General features: G+C 45.5%; 1 protein-coding gene and 1 long non-coding RNA gene across 9 annotated transcripts in view; one reads left to right on the forward strand and one right to left on the reverse strand.

The window, feature by feature from the left end:
* Positions 1 to 13,338, reverse strand: part of LOC135386192 (uncharacterized) — a 449,529-nt gene that overhangs the window by 415,593 nt on the left and 20,598 nt on the right. For 2 of the 4 annotated variants that reach the window (XR_010420631.1, XR_010420630.1), the window contains exon 1: positions 618 to 951. The exons of 1 other annotated variant lie outside the window; for it this stretch is intronic. This is a non-coding gene — a long non-coding RNA (uncharacterized LOC135386192). Of the gene's footprint in view, positions 1 to 617; positions 952 to 13,338 lie in introns of those variants that run through there. One more of the 4 variants, XR_010420628.1, reaches the window with a different exon arrangement.
* LOC135386189 (paired box protein Pax-6-like) overlaps positions 1 to 13,338 on the forward strand; it is a 105,887-nt gene that overhangs the window by 74,104 nt on the left and 18,445 nt on the right. For 3 of the 5 annotated variants that reach the window (XM_064615972.1, XM_064615973.1, XM_064615976.1), the window contains exon 3: positions 10,032 to 10,193. In XM_064615972.1, the coding sequence (XP_064472042.1) occupies positions 10,032 to 10,193 (162 nt within the window). The remainder of the gene's footprint in view (positions 1 to 10,031; positions 10,194 to 13,338) is intronic. The other 2 variants (XM_064615974.1, XM_064615975.1) reach the window with 1 other exon arrangement.

Raw genomic sequence — 13,338 nt, forward strand, 5'->3', positions numbered from 1 at the left:
GACGACGAGCAAGTTTAGATCGAGACCTTGAAGAGTTCTCAATCACTCCTCTTAGCGCTGTTGTCCTGCTGGTTAGTTTGAGAGACTAGTTTTAGTCATAAGCCTATGTATGTTACGTGTACGTGTTTAGCCCCGTTGCGGAACAAAGTCCTGAACCGCTTCCGTAATCAGATATTGGCACAAGCGAAGTTCATCTTCCTCGTTATCGCTTAAGGAAAAAGCAGACTATGTAATTCTTCTTTTTTTTTTCTAACGTAAAGTCCACCTGCAGCAATAAATCCGTGTGTGTGTGTGAGTGTGTGATACGTTGTCATGAGCAAGAAAAAAAAGACCTACCTTCTATTCTTTGTAAACCTGTCTCCTCTGTTCTGCTTTGCTATCTTTCCTTCTATCTCATTTTGCGCCACGCATAATTAATCTCAACTTGTTTTTTTTTTTCTTCTTTAATCCACGCATTCAAGTACTTCTGTAACCTGCTCTAGATTGATCGCGCCTGCTGTATCTTCTTCCTTAAAGACTTCATTTTTTTTTTTTTTACCTGCTAGAAGAAACACTTTATATACTCACTCGGTCGTGCCTACAAAAACGCGGGCCAGCGATAGAAAATGTCGACTTACTGGTTTCGTCCGAACGGATATCACTTCCAGGCAGATCTATCTAGATTCATGAGCAGCAGAATGTGCGCTGTCCAATAAATGTGCGCTTCTTCAGTTTCTGGCCATTCGAGATTAAGCACGGCACCTCGGGGAACAGATAAGATTCGTCCCTCCGTGCACAGACACACCGACATGCGTTTCTGGCGACGCCTTATCGGACAACTGGTGTGTCCCCTGCTGCGGAGCGACCTCGACCGCGGCGAGAGAAGGCTTCCGTGTACGACAACAGAGGTTCTCTGTTTCAGAACGACTTTCCTGTCAACGGGTCGACTCACCCGCGTCGAGTTATACCTCTGTTACACGGCAAACTGAACGGAATTCCCAGGGAATGACAGTCGAAAACGAATGCCATTCGCGCGAGACCCTCACTAGGGGCGCCACTGTGCCGCCTCTTGGTGGGGATCCCCGTTTCGGTTTCGTTTCTGTTACTCACAGTAAAAACTGTCATATTGGAACGAAAATGCGACTTACTTGGAACACGTATGTCGTTTTCGTCATGAATCACCATGAAATATCAACGCTGGACAGCCTCTTACACGTGCAATGGCTTGATACGCAATGCAATATGCGAATACTGCCCGGGGACATCCCCACGACACGGTTCGTTCAGTGAACACCAGGGGGCGTCACCCAAACTTCTCGGCGCCAATACACGAAGAAACAGAAGGTCATTCGCAAATGATGTCAATGTCGGTGATTGAGACCCCAGGGCCGAACACATGAAGCATGATAAAGGTACATTAGTTGTGTTTTTATGTATATTTTCCTCGAAACTAACGGAACATTAGATTATTTCGCAAAATCGTTGCTCTTCCGACGACACTAAGGCCCGGCCATTAGTTCGTGACGTGATGAATGTTTCAGTGCCAATAACTCCCTTTAGTAAAGCAGAGTTTGGCGTTAAATTCAAGTTAAAGGACACGGTTGATCTCGGTTCAAATGTTAATCGGCAACCGAGCGTTTGTTGGCTAAGTATCAGAAGCCAAGACAAGTAAGAAGCCCATCTGCACCGTACTTAACAACATGGTGACTGGAAACGAGGGTAGTTCTCCGAGAAACAGTGTTAAGCCTTCCTTCCTTCGTGTCGAAAGTTATAAAATTCGTGATAAAATAGTGGATTACAAGTTTTCATTCGTGTTTGATTTCTTCAAACGGTTTACCGTCGTTGTTTTTGCTACATCTCTCCTGGTAGGGTACGCAGTCGGTGCGAGAGGAAAAAGCGAATGAGTTCCCCGAACTCATTCGCTCAGCGAATGCCATTCGCACGTATTGTCATTTGGTTTCAACGTGTGACACAGAACGAATGTCATTCAGTGCGAATGTCTTTCGCTGGGAATGACGTCCAGTTTTCCGTGTGACTGGGATATTACATGAAATGCCATCCCGTTGAGGCTGTCTCAGAAGTAATAGTTTGACAGCTGCTTGTTGGACAGAATAAAGTGCACTGTGTACCATAAACACTCATGTGGTTGGTTCGTCCACACAGCAAGTACATTTTCAGGCAACAGTACGTTCCCAAGCCATATAGCTAAACATACGCTGTCTCAAGGTTCCTTCTGATGCTCAATGTGCACCGCGCAAAATATTTCAATTAACTTCGCAACCAGTTATTTACGATGGAATAGTACAACCGTGCAGTGACGTAGCCGTGACGTCATTGTCAGTAACTTCCGGCAGTCAAGCAACCGATTCCAGACAAAGCTTAGCCGGGTTACGTTTTACCATGTCCCAAAGCAGTCCTCCGTCACCTTTATCTCGGTCGCACACCATTGTCATGTCCGCCATGGTGCGATCGTTCATGCTCACATCACCGTTGAAACTGGAGCTGAATCTCAAAACTACGACCATTTGCTGGGTGAAAGTTCGCATTTGGCATCCGCACGTCACTTACAATCGAATACAATCTCTTACGTCAAGATCAGTCAACAGCCCCACAATGTCCCTTTAATGTGCCTCTCGGCTGGCGGTGTACACGTACAATATGTACCACGCCATGAAGTCTCTGGCAAGCCGCAACGACGGATAAGTGACCCATACGCCATTCAGCCACTAAATGTCGTTAGTAGGACTTGATGTGGTGGTTGGACAAGTGAAGCATTCCAGAAGCAGTTCGAACGGTTCGGAGCCGTTCTTCGTGTAATTTTGGGGGGACACTGAATGCTTATAGAGTGAAAAGAACGTGCAACACCTCGAAAAGTGCCGATTTTCATCCTTGTTTTACCGCTTCTAACTTACAGAGCCCTCACGCCCAGTTGGCCTCACGACGTGTTCTCAAAGCACTGTTCTAGTCAAAACCGTACGTAATAGAAAAAAGAATTGCAAGGAACAGAATAAATTATATAGTGACATATTTTTTGTGCTGTTTTCTTGTCAATGTGCTTCCATGCGGCTACGTCGATATATGCCCACTTTTTAGCTTTCAAACTTGCATTTCTGAGGTCCACACTTGCCTTTATCTTCTTTCATTTACTTTTTTCCTCTTCCAGTTACGAGAACTGGAGTAGCCGGCCCTCTTAATGAGCGTCAACGCTTTCCATTTTATTGTACCGTTATATTATATTTAATATTTTAACACTCGTTTCATAACCTTAAAGCTCATAGCATCATATTTAAGATCCATTTTGTATAATATAAATCTGCGGGCAGCCAAAGAGTTCTGATTGAAGTTGTACCGTCGGGAGGCATTGTCAGACTTCATAACAGAACCTACAGGTCACTGCATCTTTTCCATCTTTTCCGTTGCCTCGTTTCTTTTTACTTCATTTACTTTACTTTTTTTCTTTACCTTACGTAATAGATCGTTTAAAAACTGTACTGGCGGTGGCCTGCGGAGACATTAAGGGCCTCACAGTCAACTTTCCAGAGTTCACGTCTATGCATTCCTCAATCTCTCAGTATACTTTCCTTCTCTATCATTCATTACACAGTTTCTTTCTCGAAGTGATCTTTGAGGACTCTGAATGATGTTTATCGCGCTGTCACAACACGCGATGCCTGTTACCATTCCATTCTCTTAGCCAAGGTCGTAGCCAAAGCCGTGGTCAATAGCGAGGGCAGTCTTCTTGCAACCACGTCGACGAGTATTTGCCAAACTCCCGTTGAGAGGGCGCCGTGCATCGAGCGGTCCACTTGACGGAGACGGCTGGTAGACTTGTAGCACGTGCTAAGGAAGCTGCAGGAGTGGTCTGTGATGGCTTCGGAGAGCGGAACTCCGGGAGTCAGACCGAATGTTTGCTCTCTGGGTCCCTGCTGCGCCTTCACCGGGCCCCCGTCGAGAGCACGTGCGGTCTCCGAGGGTCTCATTGTGTGTACATGTCATGAGCGTAACTTTTGGCAGCCACCTGTGCTCGAAATTTGCTCTCCGTGTTGGATCGTTCCACGCCAAATGATGCAATGGTCCCGTATCGACTCCCCGGTAGTTCAGCTCCCAAAAATTATCGCGTGTGTATATTGTCATCATGCAGGAGAACTGCCTATGGAGGTAGTCCCCTTCACGCGGGCGAAAACACTGTCGTAAGTATACCAGATGACAACGCTCCCAAGGGGAGATTGCTTTTTGTACGTGCCATATATACGATGCGAACAATCCTGAAACTCCGGAAGAGTCGCTACTGAGGGTAGTACTGTTCTAGTGTGCTTACTAGGATTTAAAAAACAATAATAATAAAGAAAATTCCTTGCTATCCGTAGAAATTTGTATTGCATTGTGAACTGTAGGAGGACAGACACTTCCTGGAGTATCGCAGGAATATATTGAACCACCCTCGATCTATGCGGTTAACGTCATAAGCTTATGTTTCGACGATGGGCCGCGAGCATGTGGCCCATGCATGTTGTCTCTCTGCTGTCACTGCGGCCAGGCAACGAGTAACGATCACTGGAACTTACACAGTGTTTTGGTGAGTATAAACTGTAGCAGCAGTCTTCTCTCATTCATGGCTTTTCAAGTCTGTCATATAAATTACTATTTTCACCAGAGTAACTGCAATACGATTAGTCCTTAAAAGTATATAGTTCACTCATGTTCGGTGCTACAACACCCGTCAGCTTCGGTTCCGGCTTCGTAGTAAACTCGGCATTTACGTGTACGGTTAACCGTTCGTGGCGAACACGGTATAGCGTGTATATGCGCGATGTGCTGAAGCACTGCGCTTTGTCCCATATACTCCAGCCCTCAATAAAAGTTACGTAAACCTATTCATCAAGCCATACAGTGCGTCGGGCCTTAATAGACGTAATGCAGCATGATCGTTAGAGGTGCTCAAACGGGAAGCGAGTCGGTGTGCGATTGATTGCGGTGGGGCGAGTATATACTCGGGCCATTTGTGCCGCACGAAGAGGCGTGGTAGACGCATTCGCAACCTTCCAATCGCCGTACATACCATTAAGGGGAAACAAGACCTTCGTGTACCCCTGCATATTCTACCGTCCTCTGAACGGTTGCTAAATGAGGGGGCGAGCAGTTGACGATGTGCACCGTGTTCGGAGACCTATAGTCCTGTTGGGTGATTCCATCTGAACTCAGGCAAGGTCGTCGGGACGTCATCGACGATTTTTTTCTGAAAAAATATATGCTGCAGCCTGCCACCAGCATAGAACGGAACAGGAATTATGTTTATTCTAGGTGCCATGGCTGTCGAGAAAAAAAAAATCGAGAAAACACTGAGCGTCGCGCTGAGCAGCGCTACATTTTCCGCAACATCGATTTTTAGATTTTGTTTCTCATCAACGCGTCCAGGCAACATTAACTTTTTTCTTCAAGATGTCGAGTATATAGGCTTCTATCGGAGCTGAGTTGAATCGTGGTGCGTATTTTTGTTTGGTTGATAAAAATTGGAAAACATCGGCGTTCACGGCAGTTTTCGCTTGCACTTCCGACGCTGTCGCAAGGCTGCTGTTCGAGCCAGCAACGCGAAAGTAATATCAACGAGTACAGAAAAGAATGCTCTATATGCTGATGTACGATTCATGGTCCGATATACAGGGTGTTTGCTCTAACGTGTCCAGAAATTGTATTTAAAGCGAGCGATAAAAGAGAAACGAGCGCTACTTTTCAGCTACTTGACTAAGAAACAGCTGCTACTAGTGAAGCAATACCTTTTTCTTACTCAAGTAGCAGAAAAGTACCACTTGCTTTTCTTTTATCGCTCGCTTTAAATACAATTTCTGGACACGTTAGAGCAAACACCCTGTATAACTGAACTCTGCCAAAGTGACGTGAAATATACTTAATCTGTCAGAAAGTTTTTGAGCTCATGAAATTTTGCACGTATGTGGTCCTATCAATGCTCTTCATCAACTGTCAACTGTCTTTACCGTTCTCAATTATATATTATCACCAACAAGCATGTCTATTTAAGCAAAATTCGTTCATTCAGGCCAAAAGAGCACAAGCAGTCCCTTCCTTTTCCTAAGTATTCATTTCGAAAACCGCACTTAAAACAAACATAAGCGTACAATTGTATGGGTAAGACAATATGGGTTATATAGTATAGGAAGACGGGGGGAAAAGGGGGATACCCAACTCACAAAGAACAACACTGGGGAGGACATCAATACTGGCTCGCAGCTGTTGGCCACGTGAGAGTGGACATCGTTATACGACTATAGCCGGAAAGGGATGGCGGGATGGAGGGTGAAGGGTTGGAGACAACACTGCAAAAGTAAAGCTGTTCTGTATTGAGCAGTTACAGTACAGAGCACGCAGTTAATTTAGCTCTGCAAACGAATTGGGGGAATATGTAAAGAAGGTTACGCGAGGTTGGTCACAAAAGGTTAGGACGTGCCCTTCTGCATTCATGGGCTGTTATCTGTAGCAAATAGCACCACACCAAAACACTGCGCCAGCATCGACATGATGTGGTACAGTTAAAGACTTGTATTGTATCTTATTCGGAAATCATTGCCTTCTCTCAATTTATTCCCCTGTTCCATTGCACTTCCCCTTCGCCCAACTAAGTGAACCATGTCGTCGCCAATAAATTACCACGAGCTTTATTGGCGAACATCGCTGCTGACTTAAAAACAGATTGGACTCGTCCATAGAGACCGGCAGCCGCACCCCGAGCAGCTTAATTAGATTTCAGTCACTTAGCAAACGGAAAGTGGTCGAAAGGTGTCCGTGGCCTCAGTCTGTCGACGATCACCAATTTTGTTAATTAAACGATCAATTAAGACCAGCCACGCAATTGGCTATACAAGATTGTATTAGGTCGGCACCATATACTGACCGTCAAAATGCAGAGGTGCGGAGTTTCGTTGGAATATATGCACTGCGAACCGGAGTATATAGACGTTGCGAAAGCCTACAAGGTTAGGAACGCTTTGATAGGATTGTGAAGGGGGGGGGGGGGGGTAGTACCAACCCTATGGGTCTGGACAGTATATGGGTCGGGTGGCGTCTGGAGCTGCAGCGGTGTTCGTCATCCTTATGCCAAGCTTAAAGAGTTGTGACGTATTGACACTGTAAATGTACGCACTGGTGTTGAGGACAAAAGAATTACTTTTCCACATGGCCTAAATGGCTAGATACAAATTAACCCTCGAACAATCTCCCCGTTTGAACTCTGACCTCGGCCATTCCTATGTACAAGCACATTCCTATTGGTTCGTGCAAGCACGTGACCTGTCCTATAGCCGCCTCATTGGCGGAGATGTTTGCCGCGATGTCACAGCCGGATAAGCTTCAGTATTCGCGGTGTCGATTTTCTACGCGACTCATCTGCTGTAAAACTTGTAATTCAGGTTGATGTCTGTGCAAGTAACAACAACAACTTTATTTTGAGATGATGAATGGGTAGTCACATCCACCGTACCGTCACCGTACTGTGCAAATAACCGTCTCTTACACACATACAAAGATACACCCCAAAAATTTTGGTTGAAGAAAACGAGGGACAAATGGGAGAATATGTAAAGAAGGTTATGCAGAGATGTTGGTCACAACCTCATCTCACAAAAACATTAGAACAGTCAGAACCAGTGCAAGCTACTCTACATTTATGTGCAACGGCGGTATAGTTACAGAAGAAATATATCTGCATTGTCTTCCGCAGTCCTAATATTTTTACCGATATTTTTTTTTTTCTTTTCGTGTATGTTTTCGTGTTCGCATCAGCCTCAAGAGTCACACGAGGGGCTTAGACTCATGCTAACTAATAGTACGAATACTGATACTTTACACGTTGTGAAACAACAATGATCAAGAGAGAAACTGATGTTCTGAGGCTGGAACAACATAGAAGGGACAGATACAAACACATGCTCATTGACACACAATCAAACAATGATCATTTGGGAAATCACAATTGTCGATCTGTCGAATAATGTGGGCGTCTCAAATGTCGTACCTGAGCAAAGGGCAGTGTCTGTACCCTGCAACTGCTGGTTTCTTCAACGCAGTCCTAAACCCAATAAGATCGTACCTCCCGACTACTCTTAGTCCAGAAATTGTTCCCCAAGGTTGAAAGACAGTTATACCAAACCGAAAATTAGTATCATGCCTCGTTTCTTATTTTCTCAGTCCAATCAGCACGTGTTCCTACACTGCGCGCCCAAAAGAGCCCAGTACAATGTATTCAAAACCATTCCCGCATCACTCCGTATAGTCAGAATACGGATCCTCGCACACTTTCCGAAGTCTCTTCCCGCTCTGAAGCAGGTCCCTGCAGAAGTCGCGCTTAACGATCCATTCTCGGCTCCTCGTATATACAGAAGACGGCCGGCGCGTGACCTCGTCCCATCATACGCACAACTATAATGTCCACCAGTGACCAACCACATGGTCAGTGAAGCGCGGGTGATCTCTGTACCGAGAGCAGCTTCACCACATTTTCATCACGCATCAAGCAGAACTAAGCAGTACCTTAGCGTCTCCCCTGAACCACGCCCAAGCAGTGGCAGCGTTTCCGCCTCATCAAAGAGTTTTCGGCGGCCGATCATTTGCCACTTCCGTTGCGGACCACAATTGATTCTTCGACGACCAAATGTTCCTCCTTAAGGACCTCGTCTTCCGCAAAAAAACTCTCAACTCCTGCTTTCTTTTTTTTCTCTCCTTACAGTATATTGAGTCGTCCGAATAGTGTTGTGCTCTGCTTCGTCAAACATGAGGTGATCGACTTTGTTTTATTCTACGGCGATTTCGTGCAGTTTCTTTCTGTTTCTTTTTTTTTTTTTTTTGCTGGTATTTGTGCCTGATTGACAATAGAGTCGCTCCTGTGTCATTGACGTATCCGGTTGATTTATCCCTGCTTTAAAGGTAGTCTTTGTGCGAAGGAAAGAAAGTGTTCTTTTTTGTAATGCTCCGCGGATGCGATAAGGCAGCGTTTCACTGGTCCTATACTGGGGTGGGAATGAACATTCGAAGGAATAGCAAGGAATCTGAATTGGAGATGTTAGTCCTGGAAGATCGGGACTGGATACTCTAGTATACTATTAGCTTAAATGAAGAGCTGCTCGGTGCGACATAATGGACATTAGATATTGAACAAGCTGACGGTTATTACTTCGATTCCACTACTCCGCACCTTTTTAACTACTCCTGTTTCACAATTGTTGACGTTTATGGCGCAAGACACTTTCTGAATAAGCTGCGGAATTGTAGTAATGGAATATCAACAACGGAATAACAAAACGTTACGGATCCGCGGATCGGATGACCACTCAGTGTTTGTACGTCCAAGCATACTCACCAGACTTACAAGAGGCAGTTCAATTGTTTTTTTTTTTGTTTTTTTTGTTTTTTTACAACTGCTGTGCTTTAAGACTACCTACCTTAAGTTAGAGGGTAGACACACGCGGATACATGTGGATTCCGCGGATTCCCATATACCCCGGTTGATAACTTGCGTGGACTTGAGTTCCCAGTTGATAACTGAATTGAATCATCATCACCATCATCATCATCATGCGTAATGATGCACCGTCTTCTTATCCCCTCGAAATTCTTGCTTAAAGTAGCTTGGAAATTCCTAGAATGAGTAGAATGTATCGAGTCCGAGATCTCGAATGTTTATCGACATTTATAGTGAGTGGGCTTTTCTGGGATGGATGCTACTTGGCTTTGCATTGCACATATATGCGCCATTACCTTTTGCACTTTCTTTAGGGCGTTATGGGGTTGTGAGACCTATATGGGCCTACGTCCTAAACAGGAGGAACTTTATCGTCCACGCTCGTGTTAACCAGACGTTACGTTTTGGTGGTTCTTAGATGTTAACCGACAAGGACCTTGTCCGGCGGATATTGTCCGGGATTCGTAAAGCTTCGCCAGATGTCACTGCCTAATACTGCACAATTCCTGGACGGTATAGATTGACTCGTGTCCACTAAAATATGTGTCTATCGTCATTGCTGACATTACGTGCATTGTTGCAGGTCGCGGAGGTCAGCAGACAAGCCCCTTGTACCTGAGCCCTCCACGCCTCGGAGGCGCCGACCTGTCTCCGTACGCACTCAGGCCGTACGACTTCGCCAGGCACCTACTCTCGTCCCAGAGTGCAGTCAGCAAGATACTCGGTACGTCTCCAGATTCATTGGGTACGCTATAACTTGAGAACTTGTCCTTCAGTAGAGCGTTAAGTTAGACATATACAACCAAACGGAAGGTAAAATCCGGGTAGCGTCAGTCTCGATCAGTTTTTGCCCGTGACACGCCAAGACACAGCGCTTCCTGAGGAGAGAAAACAGAGCCCGGAAACCAGGAGCTTCCCGTACAAGCGTACCTGCGATGTACTGGCAAAGCCCACTGAGCATCCGTGCCGATAGCAACGCTTCATCGACGACCCTATTGTTGCGGGCCACCATGAGAATGCGGATTTCGAAAGCGTTTACCTGTTAGAAGCCGCGTGACCCATCAGTGTGCTCAACTGCGTGTAGCAACCAAATCGTTTATCTCCAGAGACCTTAGAAAGATAGCAGTCGCATGTAGCAGGGGGAACCATGGTACATTCCGCAGTGGGAGAGATTATACAGCTAGTGTCTTCACGGGCGTGCTAAAAGATAGATCCACCTGGTTACACTCTTCTGGCCACCCGTCATAAACAATAACGTCGTCTCGTATTCTAATGCGTTGATGACGTTGAGGAGGTGGCGTCAGTATAGATCACGTAGAACGTGATTTCCTCTCGTCAGGGTGAGAGTCTACCCAGCTGAAAGCCATAGTGCAAAGGCAGTGAATCGCATGCTGCACCAGGTGCAGCCAAATAGTTTCGGTTTCTCTTTTTCCTCGTGTACTTCTCTGGATTTGTACTGGGGCTTTCAGTTTCCAATGTTCTCGCCCCGACGGCAGGACATCACATTCGACGTGACCTTCTGACGGCGACTCGCCCGACCCCAAACGTCACCAGCCTACTGCTGACGAAGGTCCAATAAGTCCGAAACAGCTGTCCAGTGCTGGTATATGGCGACGTCTGAGTTATGAACTTGCACATGACGTGCAGACAAAGGGCTCCGGTTTCTTCTCTTTTTTATTTTTTATTTTTCCTAATACTAAATTAGAGCAGATTTACACGTACGGTGAGTCAGCCTGCATTTGCGTGTCGACTGTTTTTCGCATGCATCTATTAAGGATAGATTCCAGGTAGACTGAAGATAGACGCAGCTTTGCTGCACACTATATAGATCACAAGTCGTATCTCAGTTATCACTCGGCTCTCCCGTCGTACCTGACCCTATAGAGTCAGTAAATCGACAGTGCTGGCATGAGATTGATGAATTCTGTCATCTGACCGCGCAACCGATTGCGAGAGTGAATCGATGCCACCACTGTTGAACTCGGAAGCACGCTTTATCACCACAGATCGCAGGAGCAATGCTTTATATTAAAAACGAACATCATTTAGAGAGCACTCACGTGAAACATATACCGAATGCATGTCGCGGGATTGGGCGAAACCATCCACGTCGCCTTTGACGACTCTCTTTCTGAGCAGTGAAAAGAAGCACCGAATGCATCCACTTTCCGAAATGCCTCGATCAATTAAGCTATGGATGCGCAGTCATGCTTCTTTCTTTTTTACACCGTTGATCTTGTAAAAGGGTGTTTTCCTTTTATTTTTTTCGAATAGACCTAATTTTTATTTGTCAGGCTCAGCTGAAAGGTGCCATAATAGTTTTGAAAAAAAAAAAAAAAACGGAGTTTGAAAAACACCCATCTGCAGCATTGTCCCTAAACAGAATACTGCAAACGTATTCGCTATGTATTGATTTTCGCGAATTTCGCGACCTCTGAAAAATCGCGAAAAATTGTACTCGCGAACACAGCTTGACGTTTATCCCACGAACGGACACAGGCCCTTTAATCGCGAAATTAAATACACGCGAATAACTTCCCAAATGACAGAGCGCGCGATTCGCGAAAATTGATGCATCGCGAATAAGAATACGTTTACAGTATACCCCCCCCCCCCCTGAAATGATATTTACTGTGGAATATGCGTTCTAGTAGACCTCCAAATGCAGGTGAATACGCACGAATGCAATTAGCTAACCATGGTGCGTTTCAGTTACATCATAATTTTGCCTCATTTTCAAAAACACAGCGTACAAAAAAAAAAGAAAAAATCACGAATGTGTACCACCATCCACCCGGAACGAGTTACACAACAAAGGGACGGTTCCTTGCACGTGATATTATCTTCGCAAAGCTGCCTGTGCTCATCTCCGTGAAGCCCCTCCTAATAGACACCTTCCAGCTCTTCAGTTTGGCCAGAAAGAAACGTCTCAATTCACGGTCGACTCCTTTTTAAAAGCTGTCATTCATATCCGTCTCCCCCCGTGCAAGGCAATGAATGGGCTACTTTGTGCAGGCTCCCGGTAGACCCGTATCTGTGATACGGTGGGTGGAGCCCTCCCTCGACGGATGCTCGCACATTTAAAAGAAGAAGAAGACTTATTTCGTTGTCGGCTACTTGATACGGTAATATTGAAGGGCGCATATTTTCTTCGGCGGCGAGCTTTCGGAAAGCGTCCGTGATCTATGCGATGGGTTGAGGCCTATTCGGTGAACGGTGTGTTTAGGTCTACCAAAAAAGGTGAAAGACTTTATTGCGGTGTGATTATATGGGTGCCGGGATGATAGGTTGAGTGTGAAGAGGTAATAACGAGCCCTGATGGGTTTAACGCCTTCGACGATTTGGGCGACAGCACTCCTTTACTGCGTAGTGTTTTGAGGGTTTTATTGCGCTGAATCAGAAACGAGGAATGGAATGGAAGCCTTCTTAGCAAAAACTTTTGGACGCATATATTATTAAACAGATGGCTGTGGCATTCTCGTACGTGTGGTACATTATATTATGCAAGCATTGTAATGCGCGCCAGAGTTATTGGGGAATAAAGAATTCTTCTTTCCATCGTAGTTGGTGAGAAACAGACTTTCGAACACGTGCCCTGTGAACACATACGCGGATGTCGAAGGAGCGAGAGCTGCGCCCATTCTCATTGGTTCTCCTAAGCACGTGACCTATTTCGCGCTGGGTCACTGGCGAAAGCGCCTGCAGTGATGAGTTTCAGTATTCGTGAGCCGGATGAGTTTCAGTATTCGTGGTGCCGATTTTCTCAGCGTCTATTCCCCGCTTTGCTGTAAGACTTAGAATGCAGGTTCACATCCACGCAATCAACAATGTTTTGTATTTCGTCGGTTATAACTGCTATAACTCGGGCAAAAGTGTCACAAATAGTTAAA

This window comes from Ornithodoros turicata, chromosome 2 (genome assembly GCF_037126465.1).
Source record: "Ornithodoros turicata isolate Travis chromosome 2, ASM3712646v1, whole genome shotgun sequence".
NCBI lineage: Eukaryota > Metazoa > Arthropoda > Arachnida > Ixodida > Argasidae > Ornithodoros > Ornithodoros turicata.